Genomic DNA, 22122 nt, shown 5'->3' on the forward strand with positions numbered 1-22122 from the left:
TGTACTGCAGAAAACCTAATATTTAGGCCCCGCATTTTAATCGTCCACTCACGGGGAAAACGCAAAAAGCGGTACCCCAGGCAATATCAGCCGCCGACATCATTCGAGGTCCGCGCACCACACTATTTTTCTCACTGTTGGCGTGGCGAGCTGTCCCCCCTCCCCTATTTTTGTCTTTTCCCCGTGAGTGGACGATTAAAAGGCGGGGCTAAATATTAGGTTTTCTGCAGTACACGCCACGCAGTTTTATTATTTTGAGTGTAAGTCGCTGAAAATTTACATGTTGAATATATTAAAAATTATTAAGCAAGTTCGAACGACAAAAATGTTCCAAAAAGCGTTTTCTGAGCAGAAAACTCGAAAATGTTGTTTCGTTTTCGCGAATTTTAGGACAAAAAACTCAATTTCAAACAGCGCTCGCAAAAGACACAGCATGTGCGCCCTGTCGCACATATTTCGCTACTGACTATCAAACGTTGAATACTCAGTCAACGACTTTCCTTGGCCTAAAAATCGTCACTCATTTTACTTTTGGGCCCGTCGTCCATACAAGATGGTGAGTTTTTTTCTTAATTTGCATTAAACTTGTCATTTTTGTCATAGTTTTATGCAAATTTACCCATTTTTATGTTAAATTATATAATTTTCCTGTTTCAGCCTAGCAAGAAGGTTATCAAGAAGAAAGTCGCCGCTGTTCCGGCGCACATTCGTGCCCAAACTCAAGTCCAGAAGGAAGTGAAGAACCCACTTTTCGAGAAGAGAGCTCGCAACTTCAACATCGGTACGTTTCGAAACAATTCGTAGATTCTCGACATGTGACTAGCGATCCTCTTCGGGGTTGATTGTTTTTCTTAGTGGAGCATCGGGGGCTTTCTAAAAAGTTGACTCCGGTCCACCTTGTCGTATACCAACAGTCTGTGTGGCCCTCTACCGCTATTTGAGATGCCCGGGCTGGATTGCATATTCCTTATCCTTCCGTAGATCCTATGGGTCCGTGACGGTTAGGACAAACCATGCAAATTACAAATATCCTAAAAACGCTTCAAAATTGTGTTATAATTAAATCTATTTACAGGACAAGACATCCAGCCAAAGAAGGACGTCACCCGATTCGTCAAATGGCCAAAGTACATCCGTCTCCAGCGTCAATCCGCTATTCTCCAGAAGCGCCTGAAGGTTCCACCAACCATCAACCAGTTCAGAACCGCTCTTGACAGCCACTCCGGTTGGTATAGCTAATTTTTTATCAGAGTCATGTAGTATAAGCAAGCCTTGAGCTTTGCACTGATGCATTTACTCTGATAGGTGAAGTAAGGCTTTTGACTTTACGATTTTATGTTTCCAGTGATAATTTTCTATTTTCAGCTAGACAAGCCTTCAAGCTCTTGGACAAGTACCGCCCAGAGTCGAGCGAGGCCAAGAAGAACCGTCTCCGTGCTCGTGCCGAAGCTCGCGCTGCTGGAAAGAAGGAGGAGGTCACCTAGAGACCAAACACCGTTCGCCACGGAGTCAACACCATCACCAGACTCGTCGAGACCCGCAGAGCTCAATTGGTCCTCATCGCTCACGACGTCAACCCACTCGAGATCGTGCTCCACCTTCCAGCCCTCTGCAGAAAGTACAACGTTCCATACGCCATCATCAAGGGAAAGGCTTCCCTCGCAACCGTCGTCCGCAGAAAGACTACCGCCGCTGTTGCTCTCGTCGATGTCAACCCGTAAGTTTCAGATTCTATAGTCTTGAAAAAATAATTATTTCTTTGTTTTCAGAGAAGACAAGTCTGCCCTCAACAAGCTCGTCGAGACTGTCAACAACAACTTCAGCGAGCGTCACGAGGAGATCCGCAAGCACTGGGGAGGAGGTGTCATGTCCGCCAAGTCTGATGCCAAGAAGCTCAAGATCGAGCGCGCTCGTGTCCGTGATCTTGGAAAGCTCTAAATTGTTTTTGTTGATAATAAAAACTTGTTATTCAAAGCTTGTATCTTTTTCAATAATTGGTAGTCTTCTTCGTGGTACTCATTGGGATCGGTCTTGTTGGATATTGTTGAGAACAGTTTTCCCGAGTAGTTTTTCCCTAGTTCGTCGTTGTTTTGGAGCTTGCTGGTTGTCTGCCATATGGTTTTACTGAACAATTCTAGTTGGGTTCAATTCCGGGTGTCACAGCCACAACTGTCCTGAAACTTGCAGAGTGCGATAAGAGTTCGGCTATTTTGTGTATCTTTTGCCTTTACAGTGCTCTTTAAAATACATACGGGTTCATTAAAAGATGGATCTAATATTTAAGGGGAAATCACAACACTGATGAAATTGGGGAGAACTAGTAAGCACGACAAATACATCAATCAATACAATTTAGATCTTTGCCTCGATAAGCTTCTCCAGAGTTCTGGCGTCTTTGGCAAAGTTGCGGATTCCTTCGGCGAGCTTCTCGGTGGCCATGGCGTCGTCGTTGAGAGCCCATCTGAACGCCTTCTCGTCAATGCTCACTTTCGGCAGGTCGAGTGTCTTGGCTGGAAAATAATTAACAATTGCAATTTTTAATTGATTAAATCTCCCGCTCACCATGAGAAGTGGAGAGCACAACTGGAGCAAATTCCGTCTCCGCAGCAAGTTGCTTCAGAAGAGCCGGAGAAATAGTAAGAAGATCACATCCAACAAGTCCCTTGATCTCTTCAGTATTACGGAACGAGGCAGCCATCACTTGTGTCTTATAGTCGTATTTCTTGTAATAATTAAAGATTCGAGTAACACTGACAACTCCTGGATCGTCTTTTCAAGTGTAGGCCTTCTGATTGGTATTCTTCACGAACCAATCCATGATTCTTCCGACGAATGGCGAGATTAGGGTGACTCCTGACTCGGCACACGCGACTGCTTGCTCAAAGTTGAAGAGCTGTGTCATGTTGCAGTGGATTCCGTGCTTAGATTCGAGGAATCTGAAAATTTAATTTGTTGCTGATTTTGAACTATTTCCGTTATGATTAATGCATTAAACTCTTTTGAAAAATGTCAATTTGGGTCCAATTGATTAGATTTTCAGTAGAAAACTAATAGAAACGAGACTTTGTAGGTTTCGAAAAGGTATGTCCGTAGATTTTAGGTGATTTACAAGAAAAATCGAAGCATTTCTAGTTTTTAATTTAAAATGTGTTAATTTTTAACAATTTCATCTTGTATAATTCGTTTTTTAATTGATTTTTTCGAAACTAGTAGTGTTTTAAACCAAGAAAATCATCAAAAATGGGTAAAATTTCATCAAGCTTGACTTTTTAAAAAAGTTTTTTAACTGAAAAGTTTTCCTAAAATCTCCAATTCCGTACTTAGCAGCCTGAATTCCTTCCCAAATTGAAGCAAGTTTGATAAGAATCCGATCCTTCGAGATTCCTTCCTTCTCGTATTGAGCAATAAGTCCAAGAGCCCGATCAATCGATGCTTGAGTATCAAATGAAAGACGAGCATCAACTTCTGTGGAAACTCTTCCTGGAATAGTTTTCAGGATTTCTTATCCAAAAACTACAAAAAGTCGATCCATAGCCGCTTGGGGCACTTCTTGATGTCCACTGGCGTGCTCTTTTGCGTAGGCAACTGATTGATCGATTAGTGCTGCGTATTGCTCCATTTTTGAGGCGACCATGATGAGCGATGGGTTGGTAGTTGCATCTGTTGGCTGGAATTCCCGCTGAAAAAAATCGATTTTTTGAGAACAATTTTTGAAAAAATTACTTTTCCAACTGGAAAGTTTGAGTTTTATTTTTCGATTTTTGACTTTTTACACAAAATCGAGGAAAAAAACAAAGGTGTGCGCCTTTAAGACTTACAGTAACCCATTTCCTGATTTTTTTTTATTATTTTTTCAAGCTTTTCATTTAAATTCTTGAGAGAAAACGTTGAAAAATGAAAAAAAAAACGAAATTGAAGGAACGTCTGGGTACTGTACTTTTGAAAAGCGCAAACACATTTTTTTTCAAACTTACTTACTTAGATACTTAGACGATCCGTTCTTCAGGAATTCGTGGTATTCCTGCGGATCACAGCAAGCCATTGTTTTCGGTCCTTGGCTATAGTGGACCAGGGGGTGATGACTTCTCCGTCTGCGTCACGAGTGGTGATCTCCTTTCGCAGCGAATCAGTCCATCGCATCGGCGGCCTTCCAACAGACCTTTTCCATCCATATGGGCGCCATTCTGTCATCAACGTGGTCCATCTTCCGTCTTTCCTTCTCGCAACGTGTCCAGCCCATCCTAGCTTTCTCTTTTTCACGAAATTGAGCGGATCCCTGACTAGAGACATCGTACGAATGTCTTCTCGATGGAGATCTCGTTCTCGTTGTTGAGTGAGTGTGATTCCCACAAGCCGTCTTTCTAGGGAGGCATGTGTGATTCGTACTCGTTCGGATAGAGCTTTGGTGAATGTCCAGGCTTCTGAACCGTAGGTGAGCGCTGGAAGGACAATTGAGTCGAACAGATTCGCACGAATCTTCTTGTCGGTGATGGAGTCGGTGGTGTTCTTGATTCCATTGAATGCAGCCCAGGCTGCTCGACGTCTTCGGTGGATTTCCGGCATCAAGTTGTTTTGGGCGTTGATTTGACGACCGAGGTAGATGTACTCGTCGACGTCGTCGAGCTGGGTGGTGGGGGAAGGGCTACCGAAGTAGACTTTACTGGGGTCAGCGAATCGGTTTCGCAAGGCTTTCGTCTTCCCAGTATTGATCTCGAGACCTACTTCAGAGCATTTTTGTACGAGTTCTTGGAGCATTTTGCTGGCAGTATTCGGATGATTGGCGATGAGCACAATATCGTCAGCAAATCTGAGGTTCGTTAGATTTCTGCCATTCACTCTCATTCCAGGGATCGTATCGTAATCCTCAGCTTCTCCTTTCAATTCAATCCAGGAAAGCTTTCGGAAAACGTGTTCGAGGCAAGCGGAGAAGAGATTCGGAGAGATGGGATCTCCTTGTCGAACTCCTTTGGTCACAGGTACTGCGACTGGCCTGTGGAATGGGGTAAAATTTGTGGTACAATTTTTATAACACTCTTTCAGTAGATCAATATAGGCTCCATCTGCACCTTGCTCGTCGAGACTTTTCCAGATTGCCTGGTGTTCAACACTGTCAAATGCCTTCTTGAAATCTATGAAGACAAGTGTCAGTGGGATCTGGTATTCCCTGCCGACTTCAAGAAGTCTTTGGAGCGAGTGGATGTGATCGATCGTAGAGAAAGACCGTCGGAATCCGGCCTGCTCGACAGGTTGAGCCTCATCAAGGGATCTTCGCATTCTATTCAGCAAACACTTGGTGAATACTTTCTAGAGTACGGGTAGTAGGCAGATGGGCCTATAGTTTTCCAAATTCTCACGGTCACCTTTCTTGAAGATGAGAGTGGTTTTGGAGGTTTTCCAGGGTTTCGGTACATTTCTGCTGTGGAGGTACCTGTTGAATCGATCCGTTATCAGGTCAATGACGTTATCGTGGCAAGATTTCAAGAAATCTGCACTGATTTTGTCTTGGCCTGCAGCTTTACCATTCGGGAAGGAACGGAGAACATGTCGAATTTCTTCCGGGAGAAACGGCGGTGGAGTTGCCGTGGCGGGTATTGAAGATGTTTGAGAGTTGCTCACAGCGCTTTTGAAGAGCTCCGTGTAGAACTTCTCAATCTCCTGCTCCATTTTCACCCTGGAAGTGATTCTTTCACCAGTAGAGGTTGATTTGAGGCATGGGATAACTGACTTATATTCGTTGATGTCCCTAGCAACTCTTTTCAAACTCTTTTTCTGGTTCGCAGCAGATAGAAGGCGAGTACTGGCAAAAGCTTCATGGTCTTTCTGAACTGCTTCACGACATTTATCTGAAATAGATTTGAATTGGGGATCATTTCTATCCATAAAACGTCTTTTGTTCAGCAGTTTTCGGGTTTCCTCCGAAAGTCTGTTGGATGAGTGGTTGGCCGGTCGAACGATAGCTTGGTCTTGAAGTTCTTTTAGTGACTGAATCAGATTATCATAGTCGGTATCTAAATCAGGATCACTCTGAACCGTGACTGTCGCTGAGATTGCATAAGCAAACGCCGGGTCCAACACTCTTTTCGGAGGTTTTCTCCGTCTGACCTGCTCCAACTTTGCTAGACAATTGTTGAAGTGGAGGTTACAGCGGAGTAACCTATGGTCGCTACCATTTGTGAAAGAGGGGAGTACAGTGGTATCTGTGACAAACTTTCCATTGGCCAGAATGTGGTCAATTTCGTGTCTGTGATTCCCGTCGGGACTGACGAAAGTCCACCGTTTGTGCATAGGCTTTTTGAACATAGAGTTCGTGTGCCACAGACGGTTGGTTTCACAAAATGTTGCGAGAAGCTCTCCAGTATCATTTCTTGGTTCCATGGCATGGGGGCCAATGTACCTTTCGTTGTTTTGTCTGCATCCCATTCGAGCGTTGAAGCCGCCGATAACAAGTTTATACTTGCTTCGGCACTCTCTGAAGACGTCTTCAACACTGTCGTAGAAGTCGCAGATTTCCTCAAGGTCTGAGTCCGCAGTTGGAGCATAGACTTGAAACACCGTGCAGTTGAATTTTCGGCTCACTTTGAAGGTGAGTAAGCCGATGCGGTGACTAAGAAATCGTACTTCTACGATTTTGGGAAGGAGGGTGCTTCGAACTATGAAGCCGACCCCTCCGGATACAGAACTTTCATTCCGTTTGCCTAAGAAGACGCCGGTACCGTCGTGATGTATCAAGTGTGCCTCGGCTGCTCGTTTGGTTTCACACAATCCGATGACGTCGAATTGGATTCGCCTCGTCTCTTCTAGCAACTCAGCAAGTCGATCATCCGAAGACAAGGACCTGCAGTTGAAGGTGCACACGCGATAGTCAGTTCTTCTTGTTTTGTCCCGCGGCTTCTTAATTTCCAAGTCCGATTGACATATGGTTTGGACTCCGAGATTAGATCGCCTCTTCCGACGTGCTCCAGGAACTGTCTTTCCCTTTGCAGAGGCCGGATGCGGAGGACTGAGGCAGGATGGGTTGCTGTTTAGAGCAAAAGTTGTGTCTCTAGATACTCTATAATGACCTGCTAAGCCAATCTAGAGCCGCCCGGACAGAGAGTATTCGACACTACCTCTGGCCTGCGTGAGACGGTGTACTTCTTGGCCAGATAATTTGCACTTGGTTCCAAACCAAGCCACTCTCGATGTGACGAAATCATCGAGTTTGTTGAAGTGGTTATCTGTTGATCCCTTTCGCCACGAAGAGGCTTAGTACAGAAAGAGCACATTTTTTTTCAACACATTTTTTTTCAAAATAAATATTTTTCACCAGTATTTACAAAAATTTAGAAAAAAGAGAATTCATCGAATTTTCCAAAAAAAAAGTTTTTTTGGAATTTTTAAATGGCACATTCCAGAAATTTATAAAACTTCCATAAAATTTAATAGTATTCATTTTTAAAATATTTTAACGAATTTTTTGGAAACTTCTTGAAAATATGTATTTTTTTTCTCTAAAAAATTAATTTAAAAAGTTCAAAAATTCAGATTTCTATCTGAAAATCGAGAAATTTACTGTTTTTTACATTATAACAGTGGTCTTCCTAGAAAAATCGAATTTTCAGATAATTTAATTTTTTTTTTCAAAACTGCCAAAAAAATCAATTATTCACCACATTTTCGAACTTTTCCTCAATGCTCAAAATTTTTACTTTTTTTTTTACTCAGCGGCGAGCATTCCAACAGTTCGGGACATTGCAGCCCATTGTTCGTCGGCTTTCGAGTTGGTTGGACGGTCACTGGGTCCTTGCTGGGAGCTACGTGGATCTTGATCTTCTGGCTCATCGATCATTCCTGTCACCAAGTCTTTTGTGGTTTCCTCGATCTGAAATTGTGGGAAAATTGAGCAACTGGAATTTATTTTTTTTAATTCTGAAAAAAAAAATTTTTTTTGTCAATTTTTCGAAGAAAAGATTTATTAAACAAAAATTTCAAATTTGATTTAAAATCTAATTTTCTAATTTAAAATTTCAGATATTTTTCAGACATTTTTAAAGCTTAAAGTTTATGTAAAAATTTGCCACTTTTTAAAATCCATTCAAAAACCGCTTTTTAGCAAATAAACTTTATATTTATTTTTTACACCAAAAAAGATACATTTTTTAGGATGTTCTTGGAACGATATAATTAAAAAAAAAGACTAATAAATCGAATAAAGTTGAAAAATCGTTTTTATCCGAAAATTTTACAAAAATTGATAGTTTCAGCCAAATTAGATGGAATTTCGCTAATTTTCACTCAGAATTTTTTAGTTAGAATTCGGGGCAATTATGAGAATATTTGCCAAAAATTTGACTTTAAAACTCGAAATTTTCTCCAAAAACTTGTAATTGACCTGTTCAAAATGTCAAAATCATCCAATTTCAGTCGAAATCTGCCATTTTTTCTTCGAAAAATCTCAATTTTAGACTACTTTGAGTATTTTTTAAGAAAATTCTATAAATTTTCGAAGTTAAGTTGCACCATGTATTTCCAACATTTTTCATTTAAAAAATAGTGTCAAAGTTCAGGAAATTACTGAAAATTCCATTTTTCAGCTTAAAATTCAAATTTTCAGAAATTTTTCCTCACCACATGGAACATATCATGCGCAGCCATATGAATATGCGCCTCCTTGATCTCCTCAGCATTCTCATCCTCCACCTCTCCACCATCATCTTCTCCAGCAGTTCCTTCCAGAGCATCCTTGAGCTCTCTTCGCTTCCTCTTCTCCTCCTCTCGCTTCTCCTCCCGCTTCGTCTGCCGAGCCTCTTCAATCGTTCCCTTTCCAACCATCTGTCGATCGGAAATCTCTGCATTCTCCATCTGCTGTCCCGTCTCATTCTCCTCTCCATCTCCCATTTCAGCCTCTTCCATCGGAGCATCATCTGTTGCGAGCTCTCGTTTCCTCTCCACTTTCTCTTCGTCATCCTTCTCCTTTTCCTCATCCTCTTCCTCCTTTTCAGCCTTCTCTTTCGGGGCTTCTCCCTTACTGCCATCTCCATTCGGATCCGACTTGCTCTTTCCTTCTCCCTTCTCATCCTGATCCTCCTGATCTTCCTTCTCCTCCTCCTCAGCCAGGCCACCATCAGCGACATCCTTATTATCATCCTGATCATTCTTCTAACCACCCGTACCTTGTTCCAGAGCTTCATCCTCCTTCTTTTGCTCTTCACTATCCTCATTCTCCTCATTCGTCTGGGTGGGATCTTCGAGCTCCTGATCGTTCTGATCTTCATTCTGATCTTCTTCTCCATCTCCTCCAATAGCCTCCTCATCCTCCTTATCCGTCTCATCACCATCATCCCCATCCTCTGCCTCATCGATTTCTCCTTTCTCAAGGATCTCATCGTCCTTCGAAGGGTCGGAGGTATCCATCTGATCCTCAGGCCGCTCATCATTCTCACGATTCCGTTCATCCACATTTTCCTGATCATCATCCTCTTCCTCCTGATCACCCTCCTTTCCATCTTCCTTCGGATCTTCCTTGGGAGCCTGAGCATCATCCTCCTTGGCAACCATCTCATCAGTCTGATCTTCCGCCGCTTCCTGCTCCTGATCCATATTCTTCTGCTGATCCTGCTCCTCTTTTTCCTCCTCATCCCACATCTTCGGATCCAGCTGCTTCTCATCCTCCTCCTCAACGTCTCCCATTTGATCTTCAACATCTGGCTCTTCATCAGACTCGTCCTCACCATCATTCTGCTCCCCCTTCTCGTTCTTATCGATATCCTGCAGATCTTCAGCAAAGTCATCCTCCATATCAATCGGCTTCTCGTTATCATTCTTAGCCTCATGCTCCTCAGATTCCACCGGTTGCTCATCCTCAAGACCTTCAATCTGTCCAGTCTCCTCCATCTCTTCAGTGACATCCTTAGTATCCTTGGCAGTTCCACCTTCTCCAATTCCACCTCCTTCTCCACTATCATCAGTTTGTCCTTCTCCAGATTCTTGCTTCTCCGCTTTAGGAATCGTGTTCACATATCCTTTCTCATAGAGTTGCATAGTCATCGAGAGCATCGCATGGTAGAACACGGAGAAGAATCCCAAACAATTGGTAAGTTGAATCACACTCTGCTCTACAATATCCGCAGTGATTCCGGCGAGCTCGGCGAGTCCTTCCAAGTTCTTCCGACGCTTTTCTCCGCTGCAATGCTGCTCGACAATCGATTTCAGACTTTTCACAACTGCTTGAATATCACACTGCTTCAGAACATCCACAAGAACCTGAATCTGATCAAGAGCCTTGTCCTCTTCACCCTTCTTAACTCCTTCCAGCTTCTTATAGATCCTTTGAACAAGCAGGAGCAGTTCTGTAACATCGGTTTCCGTCTCTTCAGTAGCTTCAAAAGTATCAATCTTCTTCGTCCATCTCGGAACTTCGTCGAGAAGCTTCACAATTTGAATTTTCTCAGTTTCAAAGAATCCAGAGAACAGTTGAAGATCCGTAAGAAGCTCTTGAGAATCTCCATTGATCTGAGAGATCCATGTGGTGTAGGAATTGTAGTCTACAACGCTGAACGTCGTGGAGAGCTGATCATTGCTTCGTTTCATATTTCCAATCAGTGTCGACAGCTTTTCAGCCCATTTTGTAAGCTTCTGAGCAGTCTCGTCGGTTTGCGAGAGCTTCGAGAGTGGGTGTAGGTGCTCTTTGGTTCGGATGAATTCTGAAAATTTCAAAAATTTATACTCTAAAGCTCTGATTTAGTCCACAAACCATCTGCATTCGCTGGAATCGCGACGAGTCGTCTCTTGATGGCTCCGATGAGCACTTGAACAGTGGAAATCAGGCCTCCGATCTTTTCAACTCGTCCTTTCACAATTTCATGATCAATAATCCAGTCGCTTCTCTGATTCTCACTGATAATTCGGAGCTCTTCAGAATGCACACGGATCTCTGCGACTTGTGACTTCCATTTTCTAATGTTTTCTTGGAGAGTGATCATGTAAACCATTCCGTACTCTGAAAATTGGGCTTTGGAGAAAATGTTTTTAAAAATCTAAAAAATGAAAGTTTTTGATTTTGTCGAATTTTCAGTGTTTTCAGAGAAATTAGGAAAATCAGAATACATTTTTTTATCTCGAAAAAACCAGAGGAAATACTGAAAAACATTTAAAATTGAAAATTTTCGACTTTTTTCGGTTTTTCTAAAATCCTTATAATTTTAATTTAATATTTTTTCGATATATTCTAGAAACTCGTAAATTTTAGAATTTTTATACAAATTTTTCGATCAATTGTCAACAATTTTCGATGATTTCTCTATTTTTTTTAAAGAACAATTTTTACAAATTTTTCTAAATAAATCAATTAATTCTGAGTTTATCCGAAATTTTTTGAGATTAAAAAAAAAAAATCAGAGGAAGAACGGAAAAATATTTAAAATTCAAAATTTTCGACCATTTTTCGGTTAATCCAAAATCCTTATCAGTTTAATTTAAATATAATTATCTAAAAATTCCTGGTTTTCGATTTTTTTAAAAATGTCTCTTTTTTTCCACTTCAAAAGTAATTTTCGGGCTCAACTATTTCATTTTTTTTTGCAGAAAATTGTCTTAATTTTTTGATTTAAAAAATTAATTTTTGTAAATGAAATCTTATGAAAAAAATCCGAAAAATCGAAAATTTTAGATTTTCCTAAAAATATTTTTAATGAAAACATTATTAGAAAATCGTGAAAAATAGAAATTTTTCGATAAATTTTCGATGATTTCTCTTTTTTTGTAGAAAAATTCGTTAAATTTTTCTTAATAAATCAATAAATTCCGTATTTTTTTCGAGATTCCGATTTTTATATATTTTCGTTTAAAAATCCAATATAATTACCAATCATTCCACTCAAATGCTTTCTCGTCGATACACCGACTTGTTGATCAATCTTATTCGCTTTTTGAATCACAATATTTCTTCCAGAAGCACAAATTCTCATTTCCTTCTCACATTCTTCTTTCGACACGATACCCACAATTGATCTCCGATTGATATCCTCCTGAGCTAAAAGTACAGCTTTCCGGGCATTCAAACCATTCGCCTGTGACTCTTTAATCATCATTGCTAGTTGTCGTTGTCGTGAATTCCTGGCGTATCCCTGTTGCTTCTCCTTTTCCGAATCTTCTCCGATATAGTTGATCATCGTTCGGATGGCTTCATCGGCTGCCTTCGTTTGCTCAAAGAGCTCTTCGATGGCTGACGTATCGCACAGAATTGATACTTTCTCGGTAATCTCAGTGGAGAACCTCTTAACTTGCTTCATCCTCTTTTCTAGATCTTCTCCATCTAAGTGCAATTCTCTCAGATTTCTTTGCTGGAGAACCTTCCGTTTCCACTCATCAACCTGAATATAAAGTATTTAGAAGAAATTTTGCTATAAATCATAGCTTGAAGGTGGAGTGACGAAATTAGAGACTTTGCTTTTTTAGACCAAAATTGGTCCAAAACTACCGAATTTCGTATGGCTGTTCAAAGTTTGAGAAAATAAGGCCCATTTTCAGCTAAAAGCAAAATTTTTCCAACTTCTCGGTGTCGCAACGTCGGGAACCTAATTTTTATTTATTTATCACTTTTTAATAAATATTTTGGCCTTTGATTAGGCGTTTATTCGTTGATTTAAGTACATTTATGGGCAGTGGGGCACAAAATTTAACTTTTATTTGCGCCCCTAAGACTATAAATGTACTTAAATCAACGAATAAACGTTTAATCAAAGGCCACAATATTTATTAAAAAGTGCTAAATAACAAAAAATTAGGTAAAAAAAAAAACTTTGAACCGGCATAACTTTTTTTTTGAGAAATTTTCAGAACGTCTCATTACGAAATTCGGTAGTTTTGGACCAATGTTGGTCTAAAAAAGCAAAGTCTCAAATTTCGGCACTCCATCTTTAAAGATAGTGTAGTCGAAAAGTTCTGAAATTTCCAAAAAAAAGTGCAAAAACACAATTTTTCCGAAAATTTTCGGCAATTGCCCGTTTTCCGGCAAATTCGGTAATTTGCCGGAAGTTTCTCATTCCGGCAAAAATCGTTGGCCGCAGACCCCTGATTTAAATAAATAAGTAAATGAATAATCTTCTGAAGAACTCCAAAATCGTCGTGCAACTCTACATTAATTGCATCCTTAAATCTCCGAACAATCTTGTACAATTGAGCATGCGCTTTCGTCGAAGAGACTCGAATATTCCAAAGATTCAAATCATTATACTTGACAACTTTCAAATAATCCTTCAAGCTTTTCTCCGCCGGCTCACGGGCCTCCTTAAGCTTCTGCTCAACTCGTTCAGCAAAGATTCCAAAGTGGCGAGAAGCAGCCTCGAGCTGTATAGCCAGTGGCTTTTTTCCAGCAATTCGAGCCCATCGGGACAGAGATTCAACAGTGAGCACTCGAGTCGAAAAGTCTACCAGCGTCGCGTTATGCATCCACTCAATACTCATCGGAATGATAGCTGCCTCCATTTCAGGCGTAGAAGCTTCAAAAAGTTACTCAAAGAGCGGGAAAGCGACGAGTTGAGCACGTTGTTTAGCTTCATTTTCACAATTAATCAGGAGACTCGACCAGCATCTAACTTCCATCTTTTTCCAATCAACCAGCAACTTTCGTAGTTCTCCAAGAGGGTCTCGAAGCGAATTTGCACGATCTGCCATCATTTCCCATTGCTCACATACTTCGATGAGATTCTCAATTTGAGTGGCCACTTTAATATGTGGAGTTGAGACAGAAACAGTGAAAAACTCGTCAATCGTCTCGATAATAGTTTTCAACGCAACAACTTCTGGCCATCGTTCCAGTACTTCTTTTGTTCGAATCGAAAGCTTCTCAAGGATCACAGCGACACGACGACATTCACGGAGAGAAGAGTTTCGGTAGACGTCGATGATTTTCGTGTCCTCACCATCTCCACCATCATCAGATAATCCTTCGTGGGCGGCTAGTACTTCGAATAGTTTTTGATCTCCGTCTGGAAAAAAATTTGAATTTATTGTAGATTTTTGGAAAAAAAAAATTTTTGAAGTTTTTTTCAAAATAAATGACTACAAATACTTTTTTTAATTAAAAAATCGAAAAACAAAATATTTGATTTTTTTCGAAAATTGTTACCATAATATTAAACTTTTAAAATTTAATGTTATGGTAACAATTTTTCCGATTTTTCTGGAGATTTTGACTAGCGCGTCAAGCGCGCTAGGCTTCGCAGTAGATTAAGTTGGTAAACTGGGGAAAATTTGGATCTTTTTTAACCAAAATTGACTGAGCCATGGCCATTTGAAGATAATTTTTTTTCTGGGTCTTTTTTAAGTGTATTCGGGCATGCGGCACTCATCCTGATTTATTGGGCTCAGAATAGGCTTAATGGCTGTCCAATACTTTTATGTATTCGGGCCTGCGGCCCTCAATCCGGATTACCTGACCATTCCAAAAACAGACGTAGTTATGGAAACATACGTCTCATAGAAGGTCTCCAGCCTGCTCTGCTGGGAGTAGGGATAGAAAAGGTCTAAAGTTTCTAAGAGTAAGAAGGATTTTTTGGGTTTGAGTGAAAAACAATAGCATTGCAGGCCTCCAGCCTGCCCTGCTGGAAGTGAGGTTTAAAGTGACCAAAATGTCCGAGAAGTGCGGTCCTCAATAGGATTAGAGAAAAAGTAAAAATCTTGAAAAATCTTTAAAATTAAATTCTCCTCACGTTATAAAAATAAGAAATGAAAATTATCGAATTCATCCCCAAAAATAGAAGGTGGTAGGAAAGTTTTTCACGTTTAATCAATCTTTTTGATTTTGCAAAAATTGAATGATGGCCTACATTTTGGAAAGTGGGCCAATTTTTTTCAAAATAGTTTCAAAAAATTGGAAATACGAAGTTCTCTCTTGCGCACAACTTGGAACCAAATGCCAGAAAAACTGAAGATTTGGGACTGAAAAACATAAAACTCTTCAGTACAAAGAAAATATTCAATTTTCGCGGTCTCCAGAAACCCGCGCAAATCAGTGTTCTACCCTTCCCAAAATTAATCCCCTCAATAATGACCATGGTGGGGCAACTATTTTTGAGTCATTCGCACTTAGTGAATGCAAAAGCGCCAGCTATGAGCCAAGTTATTAAAGCTCAAAGTTTGTACATTTTTGTCGGACACCCCATGTCGAAAACGTGCCCTTATTTTTTATTTCTGTCAAGAATGCAATTTCAGGATTTAATATAGGAAATTTAAACTAATTGTTTTTAGCATTTTTTGGTGGTGAAGAAGAACATAAAAAGGTCTTGCGGAAAATGCGGCTCCAAAAAGGAAAAAATTGAAATTGCACGGGAAACGTAGAACGGATTTGTGAGGGGATAACACAGAAAATCGAAATAAAACCGATATGTTTATGAGACGGAAAAAAAGAAAATGAAAACATAACATTGAATTGAATTCAGGCTCCATGTTATTTATTTTTTCATCTTCTTTTTTTATTTTTCATCATAACTAATAAGTGGAAAGATATCTGAGGGGGGCTTAGTTTTAATGAATAGGGCATTGGAAAGATCAGAATTTATGAACAATGGTAATTTTTACGAAAATTGATTATCTTGGTTTTTTCATTATGCGAAGAAAAAAAAAAGAATTTATACGTCTTCCGTTGTTTAATCAGTGCAACCCACACTGAATTGAAATTTGGTCAGTGCGACTTCAAAAGTCTACCAGTGTTTTGGTCGGAAAAACGAAATTGTGCGAAATAATTGGACAGTGAAGACCGAGAATTTTGATAGTTATGGTCAGGGCAGCAAAAATTTTGCTAGGAACATTTTGGGCAAAACTTCTAGGTTCTTAAGCAGTGCTGCATAAAATAGTATTGAATTAATTTTTATGTTAAGAATTTTGTTACAAAAATGTTCCTCAATATTATTAAAACAGTTTATTATACTCCAGTGTCTAGACAAGTCACTGTGGAACACACACCCTTCTACCCTGAACATTTAGCAACAAAAACACAAAACCTCAACTGAACCCCTTTTAGAATAATTGAAGTTTTTTTTTTGCTGAAACCTTTGAGAATAATTTGCGAGTACGAATAATGATAAATGACGACGCTGAGGACATCTGTGAGAGAAAGAGAGCAAAAAGAGAGCAAAACGAAATTTAATGCCAGGACGTCGTCAACTAAAATTCGATGGCGTGAAAGCGAATTGAGATGTGGAGAACAAAATGTCTGATGCGAAATCCTTTTGTTCCTAACAAGAATTTCAACAGAGAAAAAACCTCGAACTTTTTTGAGAAGGGAAAAAAATTGGAATTTTCGACAAAAAATCTGAATAAAATAGATAAATATAGTTTTTTCAAGACACGATTGTGTGAAAAACCAGCAAGTCTACTGTATTCATTAGTTCTTTGTAAAAGTGGGTGGACGTACAAATATATATATATGGTGTTTCCTTCTTTCTATATTCATATATAAATTGAAAATTTATTGGAAATTTGGAAAAAAAATCTGAATTAAATAGATAAATATAGTTTTTTCAAGACACGATTGTGTGAAAAACCAGCAAGTCTACTGTATTCATTAGTTCTTTGTAAAGTTTCACATTATTGTCAACAACTTTTCAGTTGGCCACATTTTATTAATTCAAATGCCAACAGAGTTATGAGTCTTTTAAAGTAAGACTGTTATATGCTCAATCAACTCTTATATAGGTGATTGTTCGACTGAGAATGTGTTATGAATGTCCAAACTTGTGGGAAATAACAAATTGGTATTTTTTCTATAAATATAAACCCTTAAAAAAGTAACAAAATGTTTTTCACATTATTCAACAACAGATGACTCTAATGGTAGATGTTCGGAAATGAAGTGAACATTACAACAATCAATTGATTGTAACATTGTTAACAATAAACACTTCCATAAACACGTATACTAGTTATGCATGAATACTTCGGAAATACTTTGCTATGCTCCTTTTTACTTCTTTTTTGATTTTCGGATTGGTCAATTTATTCACCCATTGCTTCGTCTTTTTGCGGTCCTTCGCCCATTTTTCCCCCATCGTTCACCCGCCAGCGCCCCTTCACCCACTATTCACCCATTTTTCACACTTGGCGCTTTACCTGTGTAAACAAGTAACGTTTCAGATCGTGAAGCAGAAGGTCAAGGGTTCAACTCCGGGTGGTGGCAAGAAAATTTCTCCGAGAACGGTAGCAGGCTTAGAAGAGGTGTCTAGATTCCACTACCTGTGGAAAAAGTGAACGAACAGGGTCGGCAGGGGAGCTGAACGAGAATAGAAAATCTTTTTTTTTTCTTCCGGAATCCAAAATCACATTTTCCAAAAATTCACTTTTAAAAATTCCGAGTCTATATAGGAGGCGAAAACCGAGTCTAAATAGAAGCAAAACGCACTTATATTTAGAAAAGAGTAGAACTATTTAGAAGAAGAAGGAACTAGCGCACAACGTGCGCTATCCCTTCGGGAGTGGGGATAGGGTTAGTTCACTCTAAGGTATCAGCAAGGTAGCTGGCGCAGGTTCTCGGCTTTGCCTCAAACCTGTGTTGGGGTTCAGTGTGTTCACCTTGAAATTCATAATATATTCTAAGGATTTGTTTCTAATTTAAAATTTTAATAATTATTTAGCACCTGCGGCGCTGAGTTTCCAAAGTTTCTGAAAGAGAGAAATATGCCAAGGAGTTTTTCCAAGTTCAAAAATTCTAATTTTCTAATTTTCTAATTTCTAAAATTCAAATTTGATAGAATAAACTATTTTCTCTCAGAATATGTAAAAACATAAAAGATATTTCGAAAACTTTGGTGAGGAGATGAAATTTTCGTTTTTTTTTTTTTAATTTTTGTTTTTGTCATAACTTTTTTCATTTTTAAAGCTGGAAAAAATTTCCACTAAAATTTTTTTGAACCTTACATATACGAATTTAGAGTCAAATTCTGAGTCTATTACAAAAAACAGAATTAAAATTAAACTTAAACAAACCAATTCACAAACGCTCAAAGTTGAAAAATCAAAAATCAAAAAAGGCAGTAACTTTCTTCTCGGTCGATTATCTCTGTGATGTATAACTCGATTTTCAAAATTTTTTTGTCTCTCGCTTAAGAAATCTTCATGGTTTCATATATTTTGCTCAGAATCAGAATAGCTCAAACGACGGCAAAGTTTTGAGAAGGAAAAAAACCTTTTTGGATAAAAAACTACAGTGACCCTACCGTATACCACCTATAGTGCCCCTACAGTACCTTAGCATCAACTCCTAACCGAATACCTCTTCAAAAATAAAAAAGAAAAAAAATAACACTCGGTGGGGGTCGAACCAAGGCAACGCTGCTAACATTATTTTTTCCTATTATATTAAAAATTTTTTCCAAAATTTGCAAATTTTCGACTTTTTCACATGTTTCAAGGTAGATATTTAATAAACTGTCTTAAAAAACAAAATCTACGTCCAAATTTGCATATGGACATCAAAAATTTAACAAAAATGTTGAGGTTAAACATGTTTTCCATACACTTTTCAAAATGTAGAGATATTTCAGCTATAAATTTCAAATTACTATAACTTTGCTCGCAGTCAATCAAATTGAAAAAACTAAAAACTTTTAACAATCCCAAACATACAGCTACCATATCAAAAATGTTTTGTACCATCACCTTTAACACTGTGCAAAAAAAGCGACACGACACGCGAAAAACGCGTTTTTTTTTGGTGTTTTACTCAACTTTTCTTCTAAAAGACATGAACAAATTACATAACCATTCAAATAATAAGATAGAGCAAATATTTTTGCATGTTCTGAAATAAAGAAAATCGAAAAATATGCAGGTACAGCAAAGTTAGAGACAAAAGTGTGCGCCCAGTTTTCCGACGGCGGTTTTGCGACACGCAAAACGGAGAGTTATGCTCTTTCCGGATTTAATATAGGAAGAAGGCAGATTTCTAATTAGAAGAAGTAGACATATTTAGAAGAAAAATGCGCTTATATTTAGAAAAGAGTGGACCTATTTAGAACAAAAAGGTACTTCTAATTAGAAGAAGTAGACCTATTTAGTTAAAAAGCTCTGCTATTTAGATGAAAAAGCATTTCTAATTATGTCGTGTTAGGAGCTAGCGCCATTTCTAAATATATCTGCTTTTTTCTTCTAAATAGAAGCGAAAACGTTTATCTGAGTATATTTTTGTGGAAAATAAAACAAAAAAATTCCCTGATTTTTTATTTCAGCTTGAAATCGCGCGCCGCATTGTGTCGATTTACGATATTTTTCCATCGACTTTATTGTCAATTTAAGCTGAAATATAAATAAAATTAGATATTCAGAACCAGGGAGAAATTTGGAGTAATTTAATAATTTTTCGATTTTTTATGCAAAAATCGATAAATTTTCAGTTTCAAAACTGCTTAAAACGATAATTTTCAGGTGTTAATTAACATGTTAATTAAATCAAAAAATCATAAGAAAAATTAAATAAAAAACTTCAATTTCAATTATTTTCCAGAATAAAAAATATGCTGTGAAGCTATTCAAAGAAGAGCAAAGTGAAGTTGGCGAAAAATCATGGGCTCGAGAAACTGCGGTAATTTTTTTCTAATTTTTCGAAGAAAAAAAATCAATAATTGTGGTTTTTTTTACAGATTATGAAAGCAGTAACTGCTATCAATAGTGCAAATTTAATACGAATGGAGGATAGCTGGAGAATAAATGAATCGGTTCCAAACGGATTTCTTAAAATAGCGATTAGTTTTGAGTTAAAAGGACGGTCAGTGTTCGAAGTGATGGATTCCACGAAAGGAAAAATGCCGGCGGGAAGCGAAATTTCATTTGAAATTAACGCGATTCGAGTTATGGGAAAACAGTTGCTGGAGGCGATGGAGAAGCTGGAATCTGTGAAAATTGTGCACTTGGACCTGAAGGTTCATTTTTTTATAAAATTCTGGAAAGTTTAAAAAAAGGCCCATTTAGCCTTTTCTGGCAATATTAAAGAAGAGCAAAATTCCGAGAATGCGTATTGCGCGACATATTTTACGCGCAAAATATCTCGTAGCGCAAAAAAAAAACTACAGTAACCTTTTATATGACTAATGTAGCGCTGGTGTCGATTTACGGACTCCATTTACGATATTCCCGTAAATCGACACAAGCGCTAAAGTAGTCATTCAAATAGTTACTGTAGTTTTCGCTACGAGATATTTTTGCGTCAAATATGTTGTGCAATACGCAAATTTTCAGACAGTTTTCCACACAAAAAATATAAATTTATGTGAAATTATCGATTTTTAGGCTAATTTTGAAGTTGTTAGCGATTTTTTCGAGTTTAGAAATTCGCTTAAAAGCCGAAATTTTCCAAAAAATCTATTAATCCACAGAAATTTTGGTTTTTTTTAAAGCGGAAAACTGTCTGAAAAAATTAAAAAAAAAAATCATTTAAAAAAACTTAGAAAACTTCAAAAAAAAATCTCTCAGTTTTAAAATTTTCAAAACTCCTCTATTTTTTCAGCCCGAAAACATTTGCTTCTTCTCGTCCTGTATCTTCAAGACTACTGTAACTGGAAATGTGTGCTTTATTCAGCCATCGACATTCCACGTGTGTGTGGTGGATTTCGGAAATGCTCGGACGATTCGTCAGGATAAGCCGCCAAAATATGCACTTGTCCAGACTCAAAACTACAGAGCACCTGAAATCTTCTTGGGACTTCCGTTTTCAGTGAAATCGGATATCTGGTCGTTTGGTTGTATTCTTAGTGAGCTCTACACTGGCGACCTGCTCTTTTACGGAAATTCGAAAAGTGACACGGAAGAGCTTCAATTCGAATTAATGCAGATGATTGTTCAACAACCTCTGTCGTGTGCCATGAAGCCGAAGAAATCAAGTAAATATATATTTATTGTTAATACGGAGAATTTTGCGTCAAAACTACGGTTTTGGGTCTCGACACGACAAATTTCTGTTACATGCGAATAGGTGTACCTTTAAAGAGTACTGTAGCTTCAAACTTTTTTATTGCGGAGTTTTAATCGATTTTTCATAGTCTTTTTCAAGGAAAAACCTAAAAATACGAAAAATTGATGAACCGAAGTTTGAAACTACGGTGCTCTTTAAAGGCGCATACCTCTTCGCATTTAACAAAAGTTTGTCGTGTCGAGACTTCGAAAATCGAAAAAAATCAATTTTCAGAAACACAAAAATTCGGATTAAAAACGGCAATGTGTACATGAAGCGGAAATCGAAATCATCGTTTGAGCCGCCAAAGCCGCTTCATGTAAGCAAATCTACACGTGGTGTCAAGCAGTCTCATTGTGGTTTGATCTACAATAAATGCGGGAACTTTTCCCCCAGGAAAATATGACGTCACCACACTTTCAAACATGTGAAATCAGTTGAAAAGCCTGCGTCTCTTCTCCCGCATTTTTCGGAGATCAAACCAGAAATTTGACACTTGAATCTTTACTAAAATCATTTTAAAAAAATCCGTCAATTTTCAGAAGCAACGCCGTCCAAAGGATTTAGAAGCGATTCCACTATTCGAACTTCTTGAATATATTCTCATCGTCGACCCGTCAAGGCGCCCATCGTTACGTGATATTTCTTCGAGAACATTTTTCAAATAATTTTTATCGATTTTTAAAAAAAATTTTCCTTCGTATTCATCCGTATTCACGTTACCTTTCTGAACTTCCTACGGTTTTTTCCCAGTTAGAAATTCCTTTTTCCACGGGATTTTCTACTGCTTTATCCCTCTTTTTCTCGTATTCTCTGCAATTTCCATTATGTTTTTTTGTTATTTTTACGGTGGTTTTTTTTGTTTCTCCCGTATTTCCTGCAAACATCATTTTTCTGTTGTTTTTTTTCGTCTTTTTTATTAGCACGAGCTGTCAAATAATATTAATAAATTTTTTTTCGCTTTTTGAATTATCCTTTTTCTTACAATTAGTTTTCCCTCCTTCAATCCAGCTTTCGCGAGAGCAGTTTCGTGAAATCTCGAAAAAAATCGATTTTTAAAAAGTCGCTGCGAGACCAGCCTAGACTAGTTACAGCTGCTTGTTGGGAATAATGAGAATTCGAAGTTACAGTAATCTTCCAAGGTGTGCGCACATTTTCTAAACAGTTGTCGTCTCGAGACCGGGCACCTTATTTTTGGCGCG

General features: G+C 38.4%; 2 non-coding genes and 4 pseudogenes across 6 annotated transcripts; 3 read left to right on the forward strand and 3 right to left on the reverse strand.

Annotated features, from left to right (window-relative positions):
- The first annotated feature begins 553 nt into the window (after positions 1-553).
- Positions 554-1938, forward strand: Y73B3A.18 (annotated as a pseudogene). The gene is made up of 5 exons: positions 554-556; positions 658-781; positions 1076-1225; positions 1366-1717; positions 1770-1938. Coding segments are annotated over exons 1-5 (798 nt in total).
- Positions 813-1037, forward strand: Y73B3A.23. The gene has a single exon (NR_070313.1). It is a non-coding gene; the product is annotated as an Unclassified non-coding RNA Y73B3A.23 (non-coding RNA).
- Positions 1939-2352: 414 nt separating the features above from the next.
- Positions 2353-4563, reverse strand: Y73B3A.2 (annotated as a pseudogene). The gene is made up of 4 exons: positions 3979-4563; positions 3321-3679; positions 2563-2936; positions 2353-2510 (listed from the first exon to the last, which is right to left on the reverse strand). Coding segments are annotated over exons 1-4 (1476 nt in total).
- Positions 4564-7696: 3133 nt separating this feature from the next.
- On the reverse strand, positions 7697-14330 carry Y73B3A.17 (annotated as a pseudogene). Its single transcript has 7 exons — positions 14259-14330; positions 13545-14040; positions 13093-13478; positions 11843-12350; positions 10733-10978; positions 8608-10682; positions 7697-7861 (listed from the first exon to the last, which is right to left on the reverse strand). Coding segments are annotated over exons 1-7 (3948 nt in total).
- On the reverse strand, positions 13134-13293 carry Y73B3A.31. The gene has a single exon (NR_102140.1). It is a non-coding gene; the product is annotated as a small nucleolar RNA Y73B3A.31 (small nucleolar RNA).
- Positions 14331-19616: 5286 nt separating the features above from the next.
- Y73B3A.16 lies at positions 19617-21590 on the forward strand (annotated as a pseudogene). Its single transcript has 4 exons — positions 19617-19892; positions 20477-20849; positions 21155-21239; positions 21463-21590. Coding segments are annotated over exons 1-4 (862 nt in total).
- Positions 21591-22122: the final 532 nt, after the last annotated feature.

Source organism: Caenorhabditis elegans, chromosome X (assembly GCF_000002985.6).
Source record: "Caenorhabditis elegans chromosome X".
NCBI lineage: Eukaryota > Metazoa > Nematoda > Chromadorea > Rhabditida > Rhabditidae > Caenorhabditis > Caenorhabditis elegans.